The 27,316-nt window shown below is 38.0% G+C and overlaps 1 protein-coding gene across 7 annotated transcripts in view; it reads left to right on the top strand.

Moving 5' to 3' along the window:
- SYNE1 (spectrin repeat containing nuclear envelope protein 1) overlaps window positions 1-26,795 on the top strand; it is a 308,485-nt gene extending 281,690 nt beyond the window's left edge. For 6 of the 7 annotated variants that reach the window (XM_062572395.1, XM_062572390.1, XM_062572389.1 and 3 more), the window contains 13 exons: window positions 3,081-3,263; window positions 3,654-3,791; window positions 4,513-4,704; window positions 5,565-5,895; window positions 8,590-8,732; window positions 9,643-9,769; window positions 10,823-11,034; window positions 12,573-12,773; window positions 13,110-13,238; window positions 13,751-13,963; window positions 14,928-15,020; window positions 16,830-16,888; window positions 23,773-26,795. In XM_062572395.1, coding sequence (XP_062428379.1) covers window positions 3,081-3,263; window positions 3,654-3,791; window positions 4,513-4,704; window positions 5,565-5,895; window positions 8,590-8,732; window positions 9,643-9,769; window positions 10,823-11,034; window positions 12,573-12,773; window positions 13,110-13,238; window positions 13,751-13,963; window positions 14,928-15,020; window positions 16,830-16,888; window positions 23,773-24,019 — 2,268 coding nt within the window. In that variant the 3' untranslated portion in view covers window positions 24,020-26,795. Of the gene's footprint in view, window positions 1-3,080; window positions 3,264-3,653; window positions 3,792-4,512; window positions 4,705-5,564; window positions 5,896-8,589; window positions 8,733-9,642; window positions 9,770-10,822; window positions 11,035-12,572; window positions 12,774-13,109; window positions 13,239-13,750; window positions 13,964-14,927; window positions 15,021-15,289; window positions 15,603-16,829; window positions 16,889-23,772 lie in introns of those variants that run through there. The other variant, XM_062572391.1, reaches the window with a different exon arrangement.
- Window positions 26,796-27,316: the final 521 nt, after the last annotated feature.

Below are 27,316 nucleotides of genomic sequence, written 5' to 3'. Positions count from 1 at the left end.
ACACTAGTAAGTCGATTCATTCTCATGTACCATTTGTTCACCAAAGTTACATTTCTCAGGTTTTTTTTCTTTTGTAGCTTTTAAATATGCTCAGTGAGTAGGTACTTCATAACATTATAAATCTCTCTAGAGCACATATCCTTTCATATGCATTACACATATTTTTGCTTTTGCTGTGATTTCATCCCTTTACTTCTGTCTCTAATATTCTGAAACCATCCCTTTACCTTTTCCTGTATTATGCACAATACCCCCATTTTAGAGCTTGATCCTTGAAATGCATGTATGTGCAAGTGTTATTGTATGTCCACACGGTGTCCCTCATGACTTACAAGTTAAGTGTATGTTTGAAAATTGAGAAGTTATCACTTCAATCAATGCTTAACAGCACATTACATAATTCTGTTGTGTCAACTACAGTGTGATGCTAGTCACGTAATTGCAATGGGATATGTGTGTGGTCGTTGAATATCTTCTGCTCAACTTCAGGTTTGCAAGGAAAATATTGACATGAAAGAGAAGAATAATTTTAAAGAAAGAGAACAAGTTATGGGCACTGTTTAGAGAGTTCTGTAAAGAGTCAGATGCTATGAAGTGTATGCTGTGAAGAAGAACTGCAGATTTTAAACAATATCTAAGACCAGTTAATCCTTTTTGGTCTAACAAATACATCAAAAACATGAACTGCAAAGCTTTAGAACATCTTAGCCAGAGTCAGATTTTATTATCGACAGTGACATTTCAGAATGTACTGGCCAGGTTTTATTGTTAAACGCTACCAGACCTCTTAATTAGGATGAGGTAGAAAGCTGCCATAGAATACTGATGTTTGCTTCCTGGCCATGAATACGTTGTCTCAGACATTCTTTCCCTTGTCCCTTCTTCCAGTGATCACGATCTGATTTGTTTAGAGAGTTACTGTATGGGAAGTGGTACCAAATATATCTTGGCTGTCTTTGATTTTCACAGCTGACCTGACTTTGCCCGATGCCTGTTTCACTGAATGTGCTTTCTTGCTTTTTATGCCGACCTTCCCTTTCCTGCAGGCTCATGGAATTTTTACTGCCTACATAGGGTCAGCAGAACTAGCTATAAAGAGAACAGTTTAGAAGCCTTTCCAGGGGCTGCTTTGCATGTAGTTTGGTTCTACTTCTTTTTTTTGTCGGGGGGGAAGGTGGGAGGGAGGAGGGCAGGGAGGAAAGGAGTACATAGTTTCTACAGCTACCAGAAAGCAGGGAGGGAAATCACAGCTGCTCTGGTGTTCAAATGCAATGGAATTTGCCAAATTCATTGTGAAGTTAGGGCTAACTATTCATACGGACTGAAGTGGTTGAGTAGTTTTGTGTTTTAACTAAACATTTTTTTTTCTAATTTTATATTCACCTCCATATCATTAGTTGGATTTTTTGAAAAATGGAAAACAAAGAACTGTGTTAAAGCCTTTCTCTTATTGAATGTGGAGGTATTGATTTCACTGCTGTTCTCTCCAGCAGTACAGACAAGTGAAGAGAGGTTACAGGGAGGAAGGCAAAAAATGAATTCCTATGTAGTTGAACTGAAAAAAATGGGAAACAAATGTGCAACTGCTCTTTTGCTAGACAAGGCTTGGTAGCAGGTGAAACAACAACTGTAAAGCTGCACACTTGTAGATTCATGTTCCTAGTAAATATAAAGTCATATTTGTGCAACTGATCTGAGATTCCCCTCTCTTTTTTTTTTTTTTCCCTGTGCAATTTTAACTGAAGTCAGTTCTGCTGAGGATTTAATTCCAGTTGCAAACCCACTTGCTTGTTTTTAGTTGCCCTATCCTCAATTTAATCAGCATTTAAACAGACAATAGTTTTGCTGAGAGGACCCTGCAGGTTTTGCTTTTTTCCTTTTTTCAAACAGGCTCTTTTATTTTTTTCCTTTGGTCTTTTCACAGAAATATGCTTGTTTCATTTTTAACTTTCACTAACACAATATGAATGGTATATAGAATTTATATAGAAATCTTATTTGCTGATATTTTAATGATAATTTCTATACTGAAGTGTGTTGTCTACTACACACCTCCATTCCTTTTCAAGGGTAGTGTCTAGTTTTGAGAGGAATTGGTTTTTTACACTGTAAGCAACATGAGAGAGCAAATTTGCAGAACTACAATGGGAACCAAAAACTGTTCACCTTTATATTACTTAAATATTATGAAGAGATCTGATTAAATAGTCTTTTTTTGTTTGATTATTTGTTTTTCTGTTCCTATGACAACATAAAAGCAAGCACTCTTTGAAAAATGGTCCAGAAATAAATTAATTCAGTGAACTCCTTTACAACATGCTGTCTCAGTTTGGCTTTGTGATTGCTAGTCACAGCATTAAACTGATGGACTAAACTACCTATTGTTTCTGCTCTCCGGCTGAATGGGTGAGGCTTTTGTAACAGTAGAGAAGGCACTGAAAGTGCGTGGCAGACACTTGCCCAGACATAAGCTGATTTGGTATTAGGGAAATTTTCTTTCCATTAATATTTTGTTAAGGTAAAACTTACTTGTCTACCACTATACCTAAGATAAAGAGAAGATTCCTTCAACGCCATTTTTCACATTTTTCTGTAAATCTCAGAATATGCAATTCAATTTCTTAAAGCTGCTCAATGTTTGTACTATAGCAGATTCACTATGTGTAGGGAAATCCAATGAAACCACAGGAATCTTGGCTTTCTTTTCTTTTATTCTTTTAATCAGTTTCATAGTTCATTGTTTTGTTCCCATTCTCAAATACAAAAACAGAAAATTGAGCAGAAAGGGCATTCTTTCTTTTTTGGGATGTTTTTAGTCAATATAACAGATATTTTTGTTGCAGTATGTCACTTAATGAACTGTGTTAGTTTTGTAAACTTTTTTGACTCATTCTAATCAGAAGAGAGCCTTTCAATCAAATAACCCTTAGTAGGTGTCTGCATCCCTCCTGGATTCCCAAAAGATCAACTAACACAGGTCTGAGTGTAGAAGTGGAATCAAGATACAGGGAAAGGCTGCAAATGTTTCCTGATTTCAGTAAGTAAAAGTCTGATGGTGTCTTTTATGGATCCTCTTTTAGGCTTTCCAGAGACAGGTGCATGAAAGTCTGACTCAGCTGGAACTGATTAATAAACAGTATCGCCGCTTGGCCCGAGAGAACCGCACTGACTCTGATTGCAGCCTCAAGCAGATGGTCCATGAAGGAAACCAAAGATGGGACAATCTACAAAAGCGAGTTACTTCTATCCTGCGCAGACTAAAAGTATTTTTCCTTTTTCAAGCCCTTTGGTTTCACTGCTATAGTTTTTGAATGACCAGTAGTCCAGGAGCTTCAGCTTCAATATGTTTATGCAGTCTTTCTGGGTGAATTTCCTACATTCTGCTCACTTTGTCTGATGTAGTCAAAATATTAAATCTGTGAGAACATGCCCGGTGCCCTCAAACACCATCTTTCTTAGAAGATACCTTTCACAGCTCTGCTAGTTGCAGCTGGAGACAGTGTTACTTAGAAAGCATGGAGAAGATGAAAGAGGAGAGTGCAGTGATTTCAGATTAGATTTGAAGGACATGAAAACTATTTCTTCGGAGAACCACTGTTTCTGAGTTACTTAGGGTTGGCTGGTCATTTCACGTAACTCATTTTTTCCCCTAGCATTTTATTGGCCAACGTGAGGAATTTGAGACAGCACGTGACAGCATCCTAGTATGGCTAACAGAGATGGACCTGCAGCTGACCAATATCGAGCATTTCTCAGAGTGCGATGTCCAAGCAAAGATAAAGCAACTTAAGGTGAAAAAAATGATTGCATAGAAATAGGAGGAGGGAGCGGAGAAGGGGTAGAAATACTAATGGGAGGGGGGAAGAATATAAGAAACATCATGCAAAAATGCAACTTGATACAATCCCTTACTTGTAGGCTGAGAGTTTTCCCTCAGAACTTTTAGGGTATGGTAGGTTTCAAAAAGTCCTTTTCTGTCGGAGTAGGAAAGCTTTGTACTGTGACAAGTTTTCAAAAAGCAGTCTCGGTTCTGTGATGAACAGAGGAAGTCTCAATAAAAACTGTTAATGTCAAGCCTTCACTATTCCAACACGTAACAGTTTCTCTATTTGTCAGCCATTTCTACATCAAAAAAAAGTATTACTTGGAGAGGAAAAGATAAAATGTGAAACACATTATGTTATCCAAAATTCCAGCGTGTTAGTTTTAGCATCTTTGTTCATTGTAGACATTTGGTCATGGGCATGGCTTGTTTAGAGAAGGGTTTTCTTTCCAAATATAACAATTGAGGAATGAGATGGTAAACCATCAAGTATCACTGTTTTTGAGTAGAAAGACTGGTTAAGGAATGCTAAATTTATTTTCTGATTATTGCTCTTGCCAGGATATTTGGAGCTATCCTGTTTGTTACCCACATCATTCTTGCTGAAAAAATGCTAAGACTTGCATCCTTGATAACTTAAGTTGTTTTAATATTGATTTCATTGATAAAGCTTTGGCTTTTTTACACAGGCTTTTCAGCAAGAAATTTCACTGAACAACAACAAAATTGAGCAGATAATTGTGCAGGGAGAGCAACTAATTGAGAAGAGTGAGCCCATCGATGCAGCTGTCATTGAAGAAGAACTAGATGAGCTGCGTCGTTACTGTCAAGAGGTCTTTGGTCGTGTGGAACGCTACCACAAGAAGCTGATCCGCCTTCCTGTGTGTAAACTTCCACGCATATTTATTTTTTATTTGTTTCTTTTATCTCCATTTTACAAATATAAGACTTAAGAGAGAGAACGCCATTGGAGTGCACTAATATGAAACTTCTGAAACTTTCCAAAAAATTCTGTGATTCTAATTTTTTTCACAACCCTGATCATGTGTTTCCCTTCATTACATGCTTTTTCTGTCCTGTCCAGGGAGCACACTCACCAGGTCTGGAATCTTATTAAATCATCATACAAGTCTGTGCAAATTGGAGATTTATAATTTTTATTAATAAGGGTGACAGTACAGGACTAGTGATAAGAACATATCCCTGCTCTGTCAGATAGTTTCGTTAACAGATTATTGAGTTCTGTTTTATTTAACAAACAAAAATGCTAAAGTGATTCTCTCCTTGCAGAACTGACAGATTCTTGCCTCTGGAACTGAACACACAGTCCAAGATCTAAAAGCAAAGTGTTTTTTGGTAGCTCAAATCCTACTGCAGGAAAGGCGCAAAACCCAGGTTTTTCATAGTGTGAAAAAGTATAATGATCACAATGAAGGTCGCTTGTACCTCCTGTGGCTTGCTTCCACAGTTTTCTCTAACTCATTTTCTGAATTGCAAGTGGCATCAGTAAAAAGTCTGGAGACATTTGCTTGATATGAGACTCTACAGTGCCTTAAGCAATTTGGATTTTTTTTTTACCTCATCTGAAAGTAAGGAAAGAGAAGTGTGAAAAAAGGGTACAAAATGGAAAGTCTGTCAGTTTCCCTGTTATCTAGTGGCACTTTCATTTCATTGAGCCCAGCTGAGTGTGCAGTGCTTCTGCATGTTGCGTTGATCAGTTCTGTTTGTGTTACACTTCTAGCTGACCGATGATGAACATGACCTCTCTGACAGAGAGGTGGACCTAGATGAATCAGCAGATCTCTCTGACATACACTGGCATGACAAATCTGCGGACAGCATTCTCTCCCCACACCCTTCCTCCAACCTCTCGCTGCCCCTTGCCCAGCAAATGAGAAGTGAGCGATCAGGGCGGGATACCCCTGCAAGCGTGGACTCCATCCCTCTGGAGTGGGATCATGACTACGACCTCAGTCGAGACCTGGAAACAGCTGTTTCACGAGCACTGCACTCTGAGGAAGAAGAAGGACAAGACAAAGACTTCTACCTTGGCGGAGCAGCTGGCGTAGCAGGTATGGTGGCAAAATCTGTGTCCTGTTTTCCCTCTGTAAAATGTTGCTTGTATGATCAAGCTTTGCCAAGGAGCTCATGGAAAAATATTTTAAATAGCCCCTGAAGATCTTAAATAGCTTTCCCTAAGTGATCCCACTGGCCTTCTGGCCTTAGAAAAAGTGCTGAGCGTTCCTGGACAACTGCAGCCTTGGAATATCATAGAGGCGTATGTGATATGACAGAGAATTGGCTGTGTCTCTGTGCCTGCGGTCTGCCAGATGGGATATGTCATCTGTAGCAGTAATGCCTAATGCATTATTCTGACTAGAAAAAACTATACTGAATACGGCAAGAAGTATGAAACAACTGAATTAAGAAATTCTAGGGGAGACAGATCCACAAACAAGACCAAATCATGAAGTGCTTAAGTAAATCTTAACTCATTCCTTATCCAGGCAAGACTTCAATCTTCTGGCAACTGTAAGTTTAGCCTGAGGGTAGGATCTCAGGTCTTACTCTCCTCAGGTGATGGAAGTCCTTTTTAAGTGTGTATACTCTGTGTAGTAAATCTTAGTAAGCGAAAGTGCCCAAATGCAGGTGGTTCTGCAAGAGAACTTACTGGTATAGCATACTCTGATCTCATGGCTGTCTTTTAGTTTTCAGATCATTGCTCTGTTCTGAAAAGAATCAGGTCAGAGGAAAAGAGTCAGGTTTGCTTTGATTTTGAGGCTTTTTTTAGCAGGCTCTGTGTTTCACTTTTCATCCTTTTTACTTCTCCAAAAAGGATATTGTTATTAGAACCATCTATATATTCCATCCAAGGAAAAGAACTTCTTTTTTGAGGAGACAGCCATTGCTGAGCTGCCAGCTTAGACTGTGCTTTTATTTTTTCAGATGTAGAGATCCCTGAAACCCTTGAGGCCTATGTAATACTCACAGAAAACACACTCAGAAATATCTCTGTCAGGCATCAAAAAAGACTAAACATAGCCAGGTGCATATATCACAGTGCATAACATCTTTCTCTTCTCATAGCATCTGCTATGCTTTCCACAACTTACAAAATAAGTATTTCTTATGCGATGGCATTTGCGTGTAAATATAGAAGTATCCTGTTTTACTAGTAGGTGAATGGATGGTGCATGGATGAAATGGTGAAGTTTAAAATACTGTCTAAGTTGCCCTCCTACGTTGGCTAAACAGACTAAGCAGACCAGTACTTTGCTCAAATTGTCTTCTATTCTCTGGAGTCCCTTAACAGAACCCAGTACTTTGTTACTTCTCTGACAGAAGGGTAGTTCTTAAAGATTAAGGTAGATGGAAAAGATAGTGAGTGAAGCCTGGTTGTTCATATTTACATTTTTTTTCACAGCCACAGCCTGAATTATTACTTACATGTAAACTTCTGGGCTAGTTGCTGTTCCATGATCTTAAAATTATAACAATGCCAAGATAGGGTATCGTAGTCCAGAGTCTCTATCCTAGTCTTTCCTATGGGAAGAAGGGTTTTTTTTTTCAAGTTGCTTGCATTTTTAAAGAAGATTATACCTGCTGTTTCATTTGTGAGAGGATGCTCTCAGAGCGATTAAATGCACTTACAAATACCTTCTCTCATGATATCACGGTTTTACTCTTTGAAATAATGATGTAACTGCAAAACTGAAATATCAAACATTTTAAAATCTGAGTTCTGCTGAGACCTCAGTTTCACTGTCTGTTTTTATTCCCCGGAGGATTGTTGTGGCATAATGTTGTGACTGATTAAGTTAAGAGGGCATTTTTAAGAGGATGACATGTAGCAGTCTCTATAGAAAAATGTGTGTTGATTCCTGACTTGTGAAAATCTTGGAAGCAGTGAGAGAAAGGCAACATTCAATAACTTCTTCCATCCATTTGGAATTTTTTTGGTATGAAAAAAGATTAACTACCCAAGAGGCACTGTTTTCGATCCTCAGTTGGGCAGAAGGATTCCCTTGTCTGTACCAGTTTTCAAATGTGTCTTTATAAACATATAAACATGTGCCTTAATTCAAATCAGCCTCAGTGACAGAATGCTGCTTAGTACGTTTCCTAAATCAGTTGTAGACTATTTACTGTGGGGCTTTAAGATGTCCAGCCATTTTTGGACCTTGAAGATACATTTATAATAGTATCACTTATCATTTATATAATGCTTTCTTTCTTCAATTTTTTGTAGAGATAGAATCCTTTCATGTAGATCAAAATTCTACTCTGTGTAGGGCAGAGAAGTAATGCGAAGAGAAATGAGAAGGAGAAATCAAATTTTAACACAGATCATTGGGCAAGACTTCAGGATACAAAGTTGCCCAAGAGTGAATCTGAAAAGAGGCAATGCCCTCTCCGAAATGTGTGAGAATAGTACACAATTTACCAAGAACTGTACCCTTCAGAGAGAGCAGGCATTCTCTGCGGGAAGAGGTCCCTTCAGAATAGGTTGCATGCCTGATTGAAACTTTGATAGCACATTCTTTGGTGTAATCGTCCATCCTCTGGAAGGTTGCTAACACCCTCTGATATAATTAATTAACATATTGTTTTGACATTGTCCTACTTATACTGCTATAATCATACTTCCCCTTTACTGTCTAATCTAGCTAGTGCTGGTTTCGTTCTGGTATTTGTTCTGCCTGTGAAAACGATAAAAAAAATCCGGAAAATTTGAGTGTCAATCACTATTTTTGTTTTTGGTATAGGAGAACCTGGTGTCCTGGAAACACATATCCGGCAGCTGGACAAGGCCTTAGACACCAGCCGTTTCCAAATACAGCAAACAGAAAACATCATTCGCAGCAAAACACCTACAGGACCAGAGCTGGATTCCAGTTACAAAGGATATGTGCGTGTGCTTGAGTCTCATCACATGCTGAGAGAACTGAAAATCACTGTTCTTAGGCATGGTGATGTATTTTGGAGCACAAGTCAAATCAGTACTCCAAGCTTAGATTTGCTCTTGAAAGAAGTATAGCTGTTGCAACAAAGCAATTAGATATTATTGCTCCTCAGACTTACTCAAATGGTTGCTCCCTTTAATCACATGCTATTGTTATTTATGTTATTAGTGTGTTTACAATAGCATAAGATTACAGGAACATGACTCTAGGGAGTTTATTTTCCTGTTACATTTTTGCAGTGTCCAAAAGGACTTTCTCACACACACTTTTTTATCCGTTTAAAGATGATCACCCTTGTTTAAATTCCTCTGCTTTTAAAAGCAGGTTTTATAGCCTGATACACAGTATTTGTTTTACTGATGAATTATAAACATGCATCATGTAACCAAGGTTGCATATAGGGAATCTGTGGTTAAAAACCTTTCTCAGAGAGGTTTTCTGGAAAAAAGTTGGTCTATAAATTGTTCTAAACATTTCATCCCCAAAAGAATTGAAAGATTAGGTGTCAGAGGCAAGATAACATTTTCAAACTGCTGTTAATTGGCTTTATCACATCTTCTAGTGTCTTGTCTTGTAGTATCATGTTTAGAATAAATATCACCTACAGCTATCCATTCTTTGATTCCTGCTGTACCCAGCAGTGTCTTCATACAATGGCAACCGAGTTATTTCCATTTTGTTTGAACTTAGGCTTTAAGCTTCCATGTACATTTTGCTGTCAATATCAGTGCAGACTGTTAAAGTAATAGACTTTACCTTCATATTTGAACCTACTTTTGGAAATATCTGAAAATTGCCTTAATTCTGTACAGTGCACATAGAGGTGGGGTTTTTTTGTTTCTTATTTTAACACAGATGAAACTACTAGGTGAATGCAGCGGAAGCATAGACTCTGTAAAAAGGCTTGGATATAAACTAAAGGAGGAAGAAGAAAAGTTGTCTGGACTCATTAACCTGAACAGTACTGAAACACAAACAGCTGGTAAGTAACATGTAGTTTTTTCATGGAAAGCAGCTGTGAAAATCAGGAAGCATGTGCAGTACTGTTCTGAAAAAGAGCATGATATTATTTATTACTATATATATATATTTACCAACATTTCCTCTTCCATATTGGTGTGGAGAGAATGACTGTATCTGTTACCATGTTCTGTTTAATGTATTTTAGATCATTATGTATAAATCAGTAAGTATTCCTTGTATGTGCCATATAAAGGCACTGGATATACAAGTGCATTTTAAGAACTTCTTCACATTGTGAGACATAACCATAAGCCTTTGGGCAAGTCCCTGTAGATGCAATATATTTTTGTATTCAGCTGACAAGATTTAAGCAACTGCTGCAGAACAGGTAAATTGCACTGTAAAAACATGGATTTCTATCAGAGATTACAAAGGCAAGGTCTCCATTCTCACCTTGGCTAGATATGCTACCTGTGCAGTCTATTTTATTCTTAGATGATTTTTTTTTATTTTAAGTTAATGGGTGGTATAGCTTGTCCTCCTCTAAGCTGTAGTGTTTTCAAATAAGTAACTGTAAGAAATAGTTCTTATTTTTCTCTTTTTAAAGTTGGTTTTTCTCTAATGCATCAATGGTAGCTTAGGCAAATGTGGTGAGATGTGAATATTAAATTGCAACAGATACAAATACTAATGAAAGTAATAAATGTGTGGCTATTTAGACATAGCCATATTTCATGTACAGTTTGCATTTATACTAATTTATTATGTCTTTATACCAATATACTCTGTTCTAAAGACTCTTACGTGTCAAATAACTGTTCTGTAAAGTCATAGGAATCTGACATTAGAAAGTGATAAAATTGCCTGTTGGCTGGTCACTTATTCAGATTCCTCATTCTTTCTATCCAAAGTCTTATTCTTCAGAATAACTTAGTTTTCCACATGATGTTTGCTGGTTTTGAGCTTTCTGGGGTTTATGGAGTTTTTCTTTGTCCTGCACACAATTCAGCTGATAAAATTGTGTGGCTCATTAATTTTTTTCTTTTGTTGAATTTGGTGTTTATTTTTCCAGGTGTAATTGACCGGTGGGAATTAATCCAGGCCCAAGCTCTAAGCAAGGAGCTGAGAATGAAGCAGAACCTTCAGCAATGGCAGCAGTTCAACTCTGACCTTAATAGCATTTGGGCTTGGTTGGGAGAAACTGAAAATGAGCTGGAGAAGCTCCGCCGTCTTGATCTCAGCACTGACATACAATCTATTGAGCTGAGGATTAAAAAACTGAAAGTGAGATTTTTTTTCCCCCCATAACTTACCTTATAAGCAGAGCTCAGTACAATGCATGTTAGAGAGGTAGCCCGTAGGTGCACTTGGTTTGCTCTATGCTGTGTGTAGCAGACTACATGAAGAAAGTAGCTGAGAAAATGATTTTATTCTTATTGGCTGAAATATATACTACCAACATTTATTAGAGAATCCAAGTGAATCTTTGAAATATTAATTCTATGCCAACTATAACTCCAGAAAGCACAGATAATTGTTGAAGTTAGCAGAGCTAATGAAAGGAGGAAAAAAGACCAATTAAAAAAAAATCTTCTGGAGAAACCTGTATTGCTCTTTTACAAGAAATAGATCACAAGGAACATACTACTTTAGGTAAAGGAAGGAGAGCAAGAGAGAAGGAGCCCAAAAGAGCTGCAGCCTAGCCACTGATGTCACCTAATACAACGTCTGCTTTGCGATTAGAAAGAATTTGGTGTCCTTTGCAACATTCCCTTCCAGATGTATCAAGGCCTGAACACTGCTGTTGTAATATCTCCTATGTATTTTACTGCTACAAGGTCTTCAAATGTGATCCTCCATGTCTTCACGTTCGGTTATTAGCATCTTACAACCTTGGGCACAAAAATGTGGAGCCAGTGTCAAAATGCACTGTACTCCATGCGAGGAATGAGGTGGACAGGCAGTAAACACTATTTCCGGCAGTGATCCATATAAAGCATATTAATGCTGATCTTCGCTGGAATCCAAATATAGCTGCCATAAGTAGTACAAAGGTCACTGTGACATGGGGCTTTTAAGTAAGTGCTGTAAACTAGGTGGAAAAGGGGACATTTCATAAGAATCCTGTTCTTATCTCACCCACTCTTGGAAAGCCCATTAGTGCCCTCCAAACCAAAAGAGGTGGGGTTTCTTTTGTGGCTTCCAATGTAAACAAATCAGAGTTTTTATACACGTCCTGCTTCTATAAATTGGGGTAAGTTGTTTATATTCTTTGTGTGTTTTCTTTTCCCTCAGTAATAGCTTTTATTTTAAAATACTGTTGACAGCAGTTTCCACTTGCAAAACATGCTGCTTTTTATGTTTATCAGCAAAACTGAGAAGTGAGGGCAAAAGTTTTATTGTGAGCTATAGTAAGATTACCCTACATCTCTTTAAGTTTTACAGGGCCCTCCCTGTCTTTAAAATATCTGAAGCATGAGCCAGTTCTTCTGATCTTTAAAATTCAGCTATGACTTCAGGCTTTTAAGACTTTAAAAGTTTAATTGGCTTGTTCTAGTTTATGTCCACAGTAAAATTTTAGTAGATGTTAAAGAGTGAACATTTGTGGTGTTATCACAGAGTTACCACAGAAATCCCATATCCAAAGCAAAGAGACTGCTGCGGTAAGATACTGTTCTGCAGGCAGAACAGCAATGGCAAATTACTGTTGGCAAATCACAGCGTTCTCCTTGGTGCCTGTTCTACTTGATTCTTCTGGAAGTCTCATATCTTACCAATTTCTTCCCTTTCTTCCCCCTGTTCCATTTTGTCTTGTCATCAAGGAGCTGCAGAAAGCAATCGATAACCGCAAAGCGATCATCTTATCCATCAATCTGTGCAGCTCAGAATTCACTCAGTCTGACAGCGAAGAGAGCAAGAAGCTTCAAGAGCGCCTGTCTCAGATGAACATGCGCTGGGAACGTGTATGCAGTTTGATCGAAGAGTGGCGCTGCTCACTACAGGATGCATTAATGCAGTGCCAGGTCTGTATTACACTTATTTGAAATTATCAGCATCCCATATACCAAAGATGTAATCTGTGTCATCTTATTATCCAAGCTGAAACTTGCCCATATGCATTGAAGTACAGCTTTGGCAAAATGATATCTGAAGGATACACTTGCACTACCTGAAGCATGTGTTTCAAGCCCAAGGTATTTTAAAGTTGTCATATCTGGAATAGTGTGCTAATCTACTATTCTACACTTCATTTAAGCTATGTTACTAAGCCAGTAGGACCTATCACAGGGTAAACTAAAATCCTAAATTTGACTGGAATTTTCTGCTACATTTAAAAAAACATCACTCACCACTTACAGGATTTCCATGAAATGAGCCATGGATTGCTGCTCTGGTTAGAGAATATTGACAGAAGGAAAAATGAGATTGTGCCCATCAATCCAAGCCTGGACTCAGAAACTCTACAGGATCATCACCAACTTCTAATGGTAGGTCTATCATCCCCCTGTTCTCTCCCATCATCAGAAAAATAGCCAATCAGATTATCTTTTTCTTGAGGGCTAGTGTTGTATATTGAGTGCTAACACACAAGTGTGGGACTAAGGTCAGGAACAAATTTAAGCTCTAAGTTAATGTCAATCACTCCTGTCAGCAGCAAAATTAATGTTTGAAAAACTCATGGGCAACAGCTAGGCTTCTGTCCATCATGTCATTTTATTGTGATTGGTGTTTTGGAAAGTCAGTCTTTGGTGGGAACTTGCTGAGCATCAAGGATATTAAACAATTATAGAATGAACTACCAGCTGTTCCTAAAATTTCAGGTGAAGAATTAGAAGTTCTGGTGACATTTTCTTGGGATTGGAAATTGTTATTGCTCCACTTTGCTTTGTTCTTTCCATTTCATTAATTTCAAAAGTCCATTTTTGTGAGTTCTAGCTTTGTTTCATTTGTTGCAAAAACAATTTCAATAAAAAAATTCTGATGCTTGCCTTGGCTATAGCAAATCAGACGTGAACTGCTGGAGTCTCAGTTGAAGGTGGCATCATTGCAAGATATGTCCTGCCAATTGCTAGTCCATGCTGAAGGCAAGGACTGCCTTGAAGCCAAAGAAAAGGTGCATGTCATTGGAAATAGACTGAAGCTTCTTTTGAAAGAGGTTACACGTCACATAAAAGATCTAGAGAAAATTCTAGACATTTCAAGTAGTCAACTGGTAAGTTGTCTTATTCTTTGCCATTTGTTTGACACACATTTTCCATTCTTCTGACCATCTTTCTCTGATAAGTGCCTTGCTTATCTTGATTGCAATACTTACCAAGATAATATATTTGTAATCTCAAATATCATGAAGTAATCTTATACTTCATAATGTAAACATCACCTTTATACTATGTTTTTCTTTTTATTCAGTAATTTTTTTTCTTTTGCATAGCAAAAGGAACTGAACATCTTGGTTTATTTATATTACCATTACTGATTTGGTCAACTGGTTATGTATAAAGAAATTATTATTCTATTTGCAGTATCAAAAAATTGATAGTGTGTCAGTTGTCATTTGAAAGGAAGATGATGCTCACTCTGCTGAAAGAAAAGACGTAAGATAAATTCTTTAATAGGCAAAAAAGTCTCTCATTGTGGCTTCTCAACTTTAAGATGGATTCCAAATCTTTTCAAATTACCTTATACCTCAGAGTATTTGAGAGGAAGTTAAGTATATGTCTTCACTGACTCTGGCAGAGATTTCTACATTCTCCAGTGGTCTTCAATCTCTACCATTTTTTCAAATTTTGGACTAACCCAGTGTATAAAGCATGAGGTCTCAGCTCTTCATTTCTGCTAGCGGCCTTTTGCCTATGTGAGTAAAGTCTTGGTGGTATCCACCTCTTAGAATAACTATGGAGCAGCTATTTTTTCCTGTATTGACTTTGCCAGAAAATGCTTCACTTAAAACAATTACGTTTTAACTACTTGTTTGTTTTTCTTTTCCATCAGGGCTAACAGAGAAAACATGTAATGATTTATTCTTATAAATTTGCTAACAAAATGTAACTATTTTATTTTAATTTCCTGAGAATTAACTTCTCTGATATTTTACTCTGGAGTTGGGGTTTTTTTGAGTTTGTTTACCTGAACAGCTAGTCTCTGCCTTTCTGAGATCCATTCCTTCTGAACTTTAGGATTTGTCCTCATGGTCCTCTGCCGATGAATTGGACACCTCAGGCTCAGTGAGTCCTGTGTCTGGAAGAAGCACTCCAAGCAGACAGAGAACGGTAATTTCCTATCATATATCTTCTGCCACCTCCTGAGTGGGAACTTTAGATGTCTACAGTAGTTTTAGCCAGCTGAAAGGCCCACCTTCTCACTTGATAGGAAAGGAAATGACATAAACTAAGAAAAAAACAAAGCTGCTTTCCCCAACCCTGCTGCATACCCCATCCTGCATGAAATTAGAATTGTTAAATATTCTCTAAAACCAGGGCTGTCAGTGTGGTTGGTTTACCATGATATGGCATGTTGTGTCTCTTGTATTTTGCTCTAGTGATGGCAGCATCCCAAAGTCTGGTCTTGTCTGCTATAATCAGTTCTCCATTTCTGTTTGGCCTTCTCTTCAGAGCCTTCATGAAGAATCTCAATAAGTATTTCTTCTTTATTTCTGATGAAGTTTACAGATAGTCTTATTGAGACTTTGGATGAACGGCTAAATAGAGCCAAAGGGCATAAAGCATTATTTAAAACGGTTAGTTGAACAGGGCCTAATCACTGGCTATATGGTGGCAACTCTGGTGTTCTCTGTTTACATCGCTGGCACAAAATTCAAGAATTGTAGCAATACATGCCTAGTATTTAACACTTCCATACTCTGAGCCCAGAATGGAACTGCAATTATTTTATCTTTTTCTGCAATGCTATTGGTTGATTACTTTACTTTTTTCCTTAGTTCTTAAAACAATCATTTTTTTCCATTTACACTTTTTGTAAAGCCTCTGAGTTCTGTCTTGATAAACTTTATGGCTCTTGAAATCGATTTGTTTCTTTTTTTTTTTTTTTTTTTTTTTACATTCACTAGTTTCCTTTTAGATGCTAGTATTAGAATGTAAAGGAATACTGGCTTTTCAAAGGGAGAAAGAATATAAACCTGAATATTTTATTTCTGAGGTCAATGCTTTCATCTTTTAAATTTAGAATGAAATTACTAATAAAAACTCTGATATCACAGAAGATTTGACTGACTGGAGGATGTCTAATGATTACAGGAAATGGAGAAGTATCTTACCATTAAAAACTTTGGCTAAAGAGTATGTAGAATTATAATAGGTTTCATGTTAACATTTTAATATGTATTTGTCTATCTCTAATACATTAGTGTTTATGTACATGACTACTTTTTTTTTCATTTTCATCCATGATGTATGATTCCTTGGGGTTTGGTTTTCAAACTTCTAGTTTCTCTGCTCCCAGTTTTGGAGACTGAAGTGATATTGCTTAGAATTTCAATGCCAAGTACACCAATGCTAAATAAATAAATACTAATACCGAAAATCCAATCAGACTAGATAATCATCCAACTGTATTAAATGTCCTAGCAAATAGCTGTGAGTGCAGGAATAAGCCTACAGTTATTTGGCCTTCAAAATTGTTGGGGGGGGCGGGGAGGTGTAGAAGAGGCCAGGCTTCTGAAAGGAAGCACCTGGACCTTCTTTTTTTTCTTGAGAATACTAATTTTGCTGCAATTACACTTTGAAATGTTTATATTTTCCCATATTCAGTTCAATTTCTATTTTATTTTACAAATTATTTGAGCTAAGTTTCTACTGAATTTTTTAATCTAGAGCTACTGTTCATAAATGCAATGACTACAAATGTTATTTTCAAGTTCAATGTGTATGTTCCAATCACTTTCATACTTAACTAAACACCAAGAAAAGCCAGTTTCCTTGGTTCATGGGTATTGGTCACTTCATTTGATTATTTTTTTATGTTTCCTTTGCTGCACTTTTAATTTAATTTCATCAGTAGCTTGTCTTTATTTGCCTGGACTGAACATTCTTCTTTCTTTACCCCCTGTTCATTGCAAACAGCCACGGGGCAAATGTAGTCTCTCACAGCCTGGACCCTCTGTCAGCAGTCCACATAGCAGGTACCTAATTCTCCTAGTTTCTGCACTCTGTTCTAGAACCCCAAGAGGATGATGGAAATTGGCCATGATGGGTATCTGTTCCCACCGACTCTGTCAAGTGGCCAGGAATTAAATAAGTCGAAAACTTTCTGTTGCTATTAGTTTGGCAAAAGCAGGTCTCAATTACTTCAAATTATTTGTTAATAAAATTGCTGGTTAATCCCTGGAACATACAGCTTTTGCTTCCCAAGAAATTAATTAACATTTATTTTTTATACTCCTGATCACTGTGAGTGTGCATTTACACTCATGATGCTTATTGATTATTTTATTTTGGCATAATTTAACAGAAATACCAGGAGGTATTCATGGCAAACACTTTTTATCATCCTCTTTACCTCTAGATATTAAATTAAGGCAGGTAATAGGCCAATACTATATTATAGAATTCACAAAACCCACAGATCTGGATGAGACATACTAACATCCTTTTTCTTTCTTTTTTTTCCCCCTTCCTTGAAATGTTTTGTTCAGTTTGTGGGTTTTCAGCACTTATGACTGGAAATTAAAAGTTAGAATTGGAGGTTTTTAAAATTTGCAGTCACTTTCTCTCCCCTTGTCAGAAGACTTGCAATATAATGTGCTAACACTGACGTGACTTTTGCCAAGTGCTTGCATCCATGTATTGCTCTGGGAGCAGCACTGCCCCATCTCTGTCTGACCGGTAGAGAGCAGACTTGCAGCTACAGCTTTTTGCTTTTCGCCTTGTCTCCAGCAGCCTGTCATCCCTGCAGCTAACAGTGCTTCTGCATTCTCTGTTGTTGTCAGTGTGATGTGTGTCCCTTCACTCTTTCACTGATCAGTTCACTAGCCTGTAGAGTTACGAAATTAAAAAAAGAAAGTGCCCAGGTATACATATACCCATTATGTATGAAGAAGTCCTTTGCTGTTCTAGTATCTTATGTGTTGCAACAAGAACCTAAAATAATCAGGAAGTATGAAGAAAATATCTTTGTTGTTATAGTTAACTCCTAAATCTTATTTCCTCTCCTCATAGTAAAAATGAACTGCTTTAGTCTTTAAATAATTTCAGTTAAAGATTTGAGCTCTGAAAGAGAGCAACACTGCCTTTAATACAGTGATTAATCAATAATCGGGCAGCCAAAAAAAATACCTTGAATGTATTATTTTTCTGTAAACAAAATCAATATTTTTCAGAAAAATCAGTCTCAAATACGAATGAAATAAAGAATAAAAGTGCTTATTGTATAGATGTTTACATAAACACTTAAAAACTATTCAATGTAGCAGATATAACTGTAGAGGAATATCCTTCACTGCTTCCATTGGTGATAAGAAGCTGCCTCGTTTATGGGATCCTTTTTTTTTTTTTTTTTTTTTTTGAAACATAATCAAAACCGCATAGGAAGTAGGTGACATGTACACTCTGTCTTCCTGTTTGATGGAGAATGCGAATTAATTTTCCAACTCCAGTGTGCTATAAAGCTTGGCATTCTGTTTCTCATAGTGAGTGGGAAAGGGGAGGAGTGGGGCTTTACTCTACAGCCATTCACAGCTAAGAGGAATGCAGGATGTCTTGGGCAGATAAGCATGCTTGCACTATCAACGTTGTACTCAAAAAATATATTGTGTGTGCTCTTCCGCTCTCCTGTACATTCAGACTACCTCTGCCAACCTTCTAAGAGAGTTTCTGGTTATAGGTGTGAGCAGCTGGCTCAGAGTGCAGCTAGCACTGCTTTGCAGCTTGGAGATCAGCCTCTCTTCCCGCAATGGCATTGGTGCGGCACCTTTCAGATCAAGTCTTTCCAGCACTGTTTATTAACACATCTTGTAGCAATACAACACAATGTTCAATTTGTCATTCAGACAAGCATGGAATACGAATGAGTCACTGCTGAATAGCAAACTTAATCAAATGCGCAAGCCAGACAGGTTGTGGTTGATGTATAATGTGGTTTTAACTGATAAAGCAGTACAAGCTGTCACTGTGTTCTTTAATATTTTGACATGCCTCTGATCAGAGTACTTTGTGTTTGATCTTGCACTGGATCAGCAAACCCTGTTAGAGTTTAGTATACAAGGGGACTAAAGTCAATTTTAAAATGTTTATCATGTAGGAGGTTGTGGAAGAAAGTTCATTTAAAAATTAGAGGGATGGTGTTTTGTATATAATAAGCTTGATGTCACTTTGCCTTCCTCATTATCACAGCAAAAAGACAAGCATATCCTCTATGATGGTAAGGTATAGTCTTAACCTAGATTTTACATAGTGGATTTCATTAAATGCACAGTAAGGAGGTATTAGCAATGGTGTGCTAAGTGGGAAAAGCAAATCCAAGAAGCACCTTCCCTTCCTTCATCAATTTAGCAGAGCTCTCAGTAAGTGCACACCTGGATCTATGCCTGTGGGTTTTTTGAAGTGATTAAAATGTTAAAAAGATTAAAATAATTGTTCAATTTGCTTCAGGGGTGTTTACATTGTCTCTCTTGAGCAGCTCTATTCAAGTCTTGGCGCCAGAGTGGCAACCTCCATTTCCTGCTCTCTCCAAGCCTCCCCCAAATGACTAGTGCATGTTTAAAGGTCACTTGTCATTCCTGGAGCAAACCAGGCTACAACACTCTTCTTGACTTTGGCCACATAATCACAGAATCACAGAATGGTTGAGGTCAGAAGGGATCTTTGAAGATCATCTAGTCCAACACCTCTGCTCAAGCAGGGTCGCCTAGAGCACGTTGCACAGGAAAATAATGACGGATGTTGTCACATAGTGGTTCAGATATGAGGACTGGGCTCAGATCGCCAGGGTTGTGCTCCCAGATCTGCCCAGAGCTCTCACTTAGAGCTTGTTTCTTAAATTTCATATTTAACTACCTGTAAAATGGACATATTCATCTTGTTTGCAGGGTAAGCCAAGTTTGTTGCTGATGTGATGCTGAGATGCAGGGAGAGAAGTGATGTCAGGACACAGCCAATGGAGGTAGCTCCTAGAGAGGTCTCCTAAGTCACCAGGAGGAGTCATTGCCTCCTCTCACCTGCAGAATGGCATACTGTCTCCTTCATAACTTCAGCAAGCTCCAACTTAGGATGTTAGAAGTAGTGAGGGCAAAAAGTCTACTGGAAACTTCATTTCTCTGCCTATGAGAAAGTACAATTATTTCCATCTTGAATATATACATAGTTAGATGCAGTCATTTATTCTTGTGCCAATGTTACACTTTAAATAGCTATTTTCCCTCCCTGTATCTATTCTGTGCTATTTTATAAGGCTTTAGTCCCTCTCAGGTTTTATTTTGATAAGCCCAGCTCTTTGTCTCCTTTCCTAGGAGGAAACTTCCTTAACTCCTTTAAACCTGTGTACATTTGAATTCATCTTTCAGAAGCATGGTAACCAAAATAATACCTACTACTCCAGGTGCAGTCTAACTAGTGCCTTACAAAACATCATTAAAACAAACCCCTTTTTTCTTCTGGAAATCTCAAACTGATACATATCTTGAAATTGCTTTTGTCCCTTTTCACAGTTATATTCCATTAATGGCTCATGACTGTCCTGGGTAAAATAACACTCTAGATTTTTCTCTTCATTATCTTCAGCATATCAACTTCCAAATTTCTAGCAGAATTTTTTATTACTATCTTATCTACTATTATCTTCTACTACTTAGACCTATTTCTCATCTTCAGCATCAACCACTTCTTCCTGTGTGATAAGCCAGTCCTATTTTGTGTTTGGAAAAGGATTCCAACTTCTGTCATCATACAAATGAAATCTGCTATTCTTACACTTTGTGCCATGGACTTTTCATAAAGATACTGAATCAAGACTGAGCCTTGATGAACTCTAGCAGTAATACCCTTCTAGACCAGTAGTTGCTCTTTCAGAGCAAGCCTGTTATCTGCATTCCATTAGTCACTTCCTTCCCCACTAAACTCATTGTATTTGTTTCTATCAACTCAGGTCAAATGATCAGTTCTTCTGTTACACTCTTTCGGATGTTTACTGCAATCCAAACAGATTACTTCAACTGTATTTTCCTTGTCAAAAAATAAAATAAAAATCAGTCATCTATAAATGAAAAGTACTTATCTGAGCTGAAATTAAAGTTCAGTTTGCCCATCTGATGTACGGACTGATAAATGAGCTTCTCTTCTCTTGAAATGCTTAGAAAAGAGTTCCAATTTCACTGACATTACAGACTCCCAAAGTAAGGGTTCCTATTGCTTACATTTTGTAGGTTCATTTGTGAGATTTCTTAACATGAAGAAGCCAGAGGTTGGTCTGGTTTGCAGCTGCAGCCACCCCTTTATCCAGTTGGTAGGAATTCTGTATGGTCTGAGTAACAGGTGGCCTGACTTCTTTCTGTCCTTAAACAGCTGCTAGTGCAACAAAGAATTGAATAGTCAGAAGAGGGAAAGCAAGAGATGCAAGCTCAAGAGAAAGAAATTACATTTTTCTACAAAGTAATGTGAGGTACTTCAGCTTTTCCTTCCCCTGCCGGAGTAAATAGGAGTTCTGCCCTATATTAATAGTGAGCCTTTTTTGCTAACAATCTGTATTTTTAACCACCTCTCCTTACCAAATCCATTAAAGAATTTAAGCTGAACATTCCATTTTTCAGTCAATTATGTCCATTATACAGGAGTACCTGCAATAAACAGTGGTGGTATAGCACTTGAACTTTTTAGTACTCACTCTCTGAAGATTTTCATAATGCTTCATTATATGCCTGTTAAATTGTTTCCATGAAGTTTTAGAAACTATTGTTCAACACCCTACCTCATTGCAGAAAAGGTGTTTCAAAACATTTTTCCATGAACTGTTATAATTCTTGAAAGAAAATTTATTATGTTCCCTATTGAGAGCACCTAAGCAGTTTGCACATGGTTTCACTCTTTTCTTTTAGTAAACATGAAACAAAAAGTACTGGATTGTGCTACCACATCCACAGGAAAGAAAAGAATAGTTAAGCAATACTTTTGATTCTTCTTCTTGGAAATTCCCCTTCAGATGCCCAGTGTTGCCCCGGAGTAGCTTTCTGTTAATGAAGAAAATTCAGACTTTATTGCACTTACTGACTGCAGAAGTATAGCATTTTTTATTGGGATTAACAATATTTGCACAAAAAGAACCATGTAAATAGGTGGACTGTGCAATCAAATGCTTGGAAGGTAATTAAGCACTCCATGTTCCCTTTGTTCCTACCTCAGCCCATTAACTTCCTGTCTTGGCATTCATGGACAGAAGTCTTGATCTAATTGAACTTTAATATGGAATGCTCTGATGCTGTTAAATGTGCCATATCCTTTCAGTGTGTTCTTTATAATACATGATGTTACATAATGCAAGCTTTCCATCCGGACTATAATCATGCGGATTCAAACAACGTGCAATCTTATGTTTTAATCATCACTCCTTCCTGGGATATTTAGGTCAAGTTAATCATTTAGCATACTTGAGTGTTTATGTATCTGTTGGTCATCTCAGTAAATCTGTCTAGTTTTCTTGAGGTCTTCGTAATGGGGATGACACACTTACATGAGCAGACCAGAAGAAATAGCCTCAAGCCATAGAATTAATTTCTTTCTCAACATGTTGCCGAATTTGTCATAGTTTTGAAGATGACATTTTGATTTTTTGCATGCATTCCCACACATATTCAGATTTATCTGGGAGAAGGATGGAAAGTACAAAAGGATGGCAAGAAGGAGATGCTAAGGAATCAATAGCCACCTATTTGCTTTACTGGGGAAGCATCTGACATCAGTCTACAGGCCTACTCTCCCACACCTTCAAGTTGAGACTAAATTTACATTTATGGGCATTGTTACCTAGCAAGTCATATTTTGGGGCTACCTAACTGTAGCTGCCATACAGGTATTTTATAGCAATATCCATATCTAAAACAAAATTGATGAATAAAATCTTAATGGAAGACTTCTTGATGCAAATGATTTGAAGGATCTAAATTCTTCTCCTTTTTGTCTAGTACTAAGGTACAATACTTTTCCGTGCTATTTAATGAGCACACTCAGACCACTCTGTAAATTGCAGAATCTCTCTTTTTAGTGATCCACTTATATCAAAACCTGTCATCCACTCATTAGAGCTCTGACAATTTCAGTCAAAAGTAGAAATGTGAAATTTGTATCCTTATCTGTTATTAAAAAGTAGATTGGATTTCTGTGTTTAATTTGAAGTGTCCCTTCAGAAATGTTTCCCTTAGGTCTCACCTCCCCCATGGACATGGAACGTATGTTATTTCATGACAGCTCTTCACAAGGGCAAAGGGGAAAATTACTCAGAATGTGAGGGCATTCAGTCAGTTGAACAAACAGATTTAATCTAATTGCTGATTCAGTGCAAAATTCAGAATACATTGTACTTTGTAGATTAGTCCCCACTACCTGAACGTTAGTGCATTAATTAATTGAATATTGATGTAACTAAATCATATTGTATTTGTACTATTCCAAAGGAAATGAATTTGGTAACTTCTGCAAACCAAATGCAGTTGATAATTTAAACAAGAGGCTTCCTTTCTAGACAGTTTATAATGAACACAAGCAACAGGTTTGGCCAACCTTTTAAAGTTTTCCCCTTCCCTTCAGTGGAAGATCTTTCCCACAGTTGAGGAAGGTGCTGTGCTGTCACACAGACCATCCTCTTGTGATCTTTTTGGTATTTTCCAGTTCAGTCTAGGGATATGGGGGTCTCTTAAGAGTGCTGGGGGAAAAGTATGTTTGGTGAAAAACACCTCTGCTATTTGTCAACCAAAGCTCATGTTAATTCTAAAACAAACGCTGAGGGAAGGCTGACTGCCGGAAAGCAACGCCTGCCCCAGTAACGTTTCAGTTTGTTCTCCTGTTGATCTTCTTTCCTCAGGTCCACAAGGGGTGGCTCAGGTTCCTGCCCTTCTGAGGCTGGGCCGACAACGGCGTGGCGGCGCCCGTCCTTCTTCCTCAGGGTCCTCCGAGCTGCTCTGCCTCTTCAGCTGCTCTTGCTGCTCCTGATTGGGCTGGCTTGCCTGGTGCCGGTGACCGAGGAGGACTACAGCTGTACTCTGTCCAATAATTTTGCCCGATCTTTCCACCCCATGCTCAAATATACTAACGGCCCCCCTCCGTTATGAAGCCACGAGAAGGCGGGAAACCTTGGTGGAGGGCTGGCCAGGAGGCAAGGCCTGGTTTAAAGTGTTACAGCATTCAGTGTGGCAGCTTTAGCTCTCTGCGGTAGGCGCTGTGTCCATGTCGTTCTCTACGGGCACTCACCGACGCATCGATGCATCGGTGTCGGATTGCACAGTGTATATTACCTGAGTCGCATCGTTTCAGTACTCGCATCCCTGGCACAAGGAAGGATGTGAAAAGTGTGAGGGAAATGTCTTTCTGTCCAGCATTCTGGATCTTTTAGCCGCTTTATATCCAGGTCATTGCCCTGTTCTATGCATAGCCAAGAATTTATACTGTAGACCCTTTCCTATGTGCTGCTCTAAACGAGCCATTAGCCAGTCTTTATTAAATTCCTTCTCAATATCTACAGTATACAAAATAATCAGTGCTAAAGAAGTTTTAGAGCATTTGTAACACACAATTTTAAAGATTCTTGTATGGCGATGTATTATTCCCTGTGGTTTCTGTTTCGGGCATGGTGTTCTAACCTTTGCTTTGGATGCACAAGCTGTAAATCTGAGAAGCACTTTTTTAAGGTTTAAAAAATGGGTGTAATAAATAAGATCATGAAAGCTTTTATGAGGAAAAATGTTGAATGTCAAGTTGAAAAACAAAGAACATATTTATGTATGTACAGTTTGCTAAGCCAAGTTTTGTTTGTATTGATTTCTTTGCATTTATTATAGATACCATAAAACATTTTGTCTATGTGCTTTTTAATAACAACTGTGAAAACCTCTAAGTTTAGAATGAGATATGTATGGTATAAAAAAAATTACAAGCCATAAAAATGATGCAGTTCTAAAAAGAATTAAAATAAAAAATGCTGTAACAAATTAACAATATTAGGTATATGTGGGAACAAGATTTTTACAAATTTGTTAACAAGCAGTAAGATACATAGGAAAGTATTGCATTAGAACGGAAGTTGTGCTGATACTGAGTTTTATTTATTGGTATTCAGTTATTATTCTAGGTTAGGTTATTGTCTATAATCACTCACTCTGAATAGACAATGATGTATATTACTCTTTTGGCATACCAAAATGAGTTATTACATGTAAGAGTTCTGACTGATTTAGATCATTGACCTTTCCTCTCTTTTCTAATGTCATTATCTATGATGGCATAATTTATATCAATGTTAATCAATGCACTTACATTAATAATTTGGCAGTTCACTCACCTTGGACCTGTTAGTCCAGATCTCTGCACACGTTAGATGTCACTTCATCAGCCAGTCCATGGTGTTGGTTGTTAATTATGTGTTGAGTCTTTTTTTCTTTTTTTTTTCTTTTAAAGGAAAGAATTATGGAGGGGAAGAAAGAGCAATTTAGCAAGTAAGGGTTTCAGGCTGCTTCTATGGCCTATTTTCCAGTCAGATACTGGTGATCTCATGGTAGTACATGTTGTCTAAAAGGTAGCAGATAGCCTGTGAGTACCCAGCAATTTTATTTCCAGAGCTGTCTGATGAAGGAGCCAGAAAAGAAGTCACAGATGAGACCTGTGTAAACTTCTTATGTAATTTAAAAATTGAGGGAAAGGCAGGGAGGTTTGAAGGGATTTGGCTAGAAGGGGGAGAGGGGAGTGTGAGGGATGGAAGAGTCCTATGATATCTGATGCAATAAATGTACTAGTTTATCAAAGCATACAGAACAACACCTGACATGCTTTGAATTGTAACTTGACATTAGAATTTTGCCAGCTATTTTGCCACTCTGTATTCCTCGCTTCCCCAAATCTGTGACTATCTGCACATATGTCCCATTCAAAACTGAACTTTTTACCCATTCTTCCTCTTCACAGCTTTGCACCTTTCATAAATGTTGACAGTTAACCAAGAAGTGCTGGGAAATGATACACAGTGCAGAGCGGAAGTATGAACCATTTGCTAGTTTGGGGTATTATTTACTGACTCTTGCTATGTTTTCCTCCTTGACTTTAGCTGTTAGACTCTCACTAACTTTAAACTTCTGTCTGAAATGTAGAGAGTTGGATGAAACAGAGTATCTTGCTTATTAGATTTTATTAGATTATAGAGAGAAGAAAAAGGCTGATGGATTTTTAGGTTCAGGAGGGGTTTTTGTTGTTGATTCTTCCTCTAGTACATTCAGTACTTTACTCACTTCCTTTAGTACACTCAGTGCACTCAACTACACCTACTTACCTGGCTAAAATTTGTGAGGAAGAGAGTTTAGCCTAAGAGGGAAAAGATAAATATGTAAAGATTTTTTCCCATGCTTACTGCCCGGTGAGAGCTGCATGCCTTGGTCAGTTGTCACAGTTGGTTTTACATTTTGAACTGCCTGTTCCCTCACACTCCATTTTACTCAGTGCTGTAAAGGTCGTCTTTCTGTCTGTCTGTAACCCCTCTGTCCTTGGTGCAGTGAGCGTTATCGCTGCATAATTTAGCTTGTTTCCACAGTCAGGTTCAATACAACACCAGCTCTTCTGCTAGTACTGCTGTCTGTCCTACAGGTTTTTCCTGTGTCACTCATTTCTCTGCAAATTCCATCCGTCTCCCCCTACCTCCATCAACTTTGAGTCCTTCACCATTCAGCCACTCCGTTCACACTCTCAGCCAGTGGCATCAGCCAGCGTTGTAGCAGGCACCTCTTACTTACCATGCTAAGGTCAAGCTTCTCTTAGCCTACCTCTGTCTCACTGGGAGGCCATCGCACAGCAATCTGTGTACACGCAAACATCTTAAGAATAAATGTACAACCTGGAGTTTGAGATGCTCTGTCTCTGTGCTCATTCTGCAGCTTGTCATCTCCCCTTCTTCTAGAGCAACCTGCCTACTTGCTATTTGCAAATAGGAGTGAATGAGTTTTGGTAAACATGCCTTGAGCCTCAGCTGCAAGGCATGAGGAAAGGGTATACAGGAATTGCAGAACTCACTGAGAGTCTGTGTTCAAGGTGCATGTTCGAGCCCAGAAAATGAGCGTGTAGATGGTGCATCTTGGATACCTCTATTACTGGATTATAATTTTCCCCTTCTTCTCTACTGTAGACAGATGCATTATAGGTGCAGTTATCCTTGAAGCTTGATGCATTTTGTGACTGGGAACCCTATTTCCTGACTTACAGTTACCTCATGATTACTAGGTATTTAAATGCATAGTGAAAACTGGCTGCTCAGAGACTCCAGACCATATGGTAATATAAAAGCATCTTCTGCCTTACGCTTATAATAATAATAATGCAAAATAAAGAACACCATTTGCCCTACCTTACTGCGTGAGTTTATCCACTTT

The sequence above is a fragment of the Rhea pennata genome, chromosome 3 (assembly GCF_028389875.1).
Source record: "Rhea pennata isolate bPtePen1 chromosome 3, bPtePen1.pri, whole genome shotgun sequence".
NCBI lineage: Eukaryota > Metazoa > Chordata > Aves > Rheiformes > Rheidae > Rhea > Rhea pennata.
The sequence above is the reverse complement of the archived record's forward strand: the minus strand, read 5'-3'. Positions and strand labels throughout refer to the sequence as shown.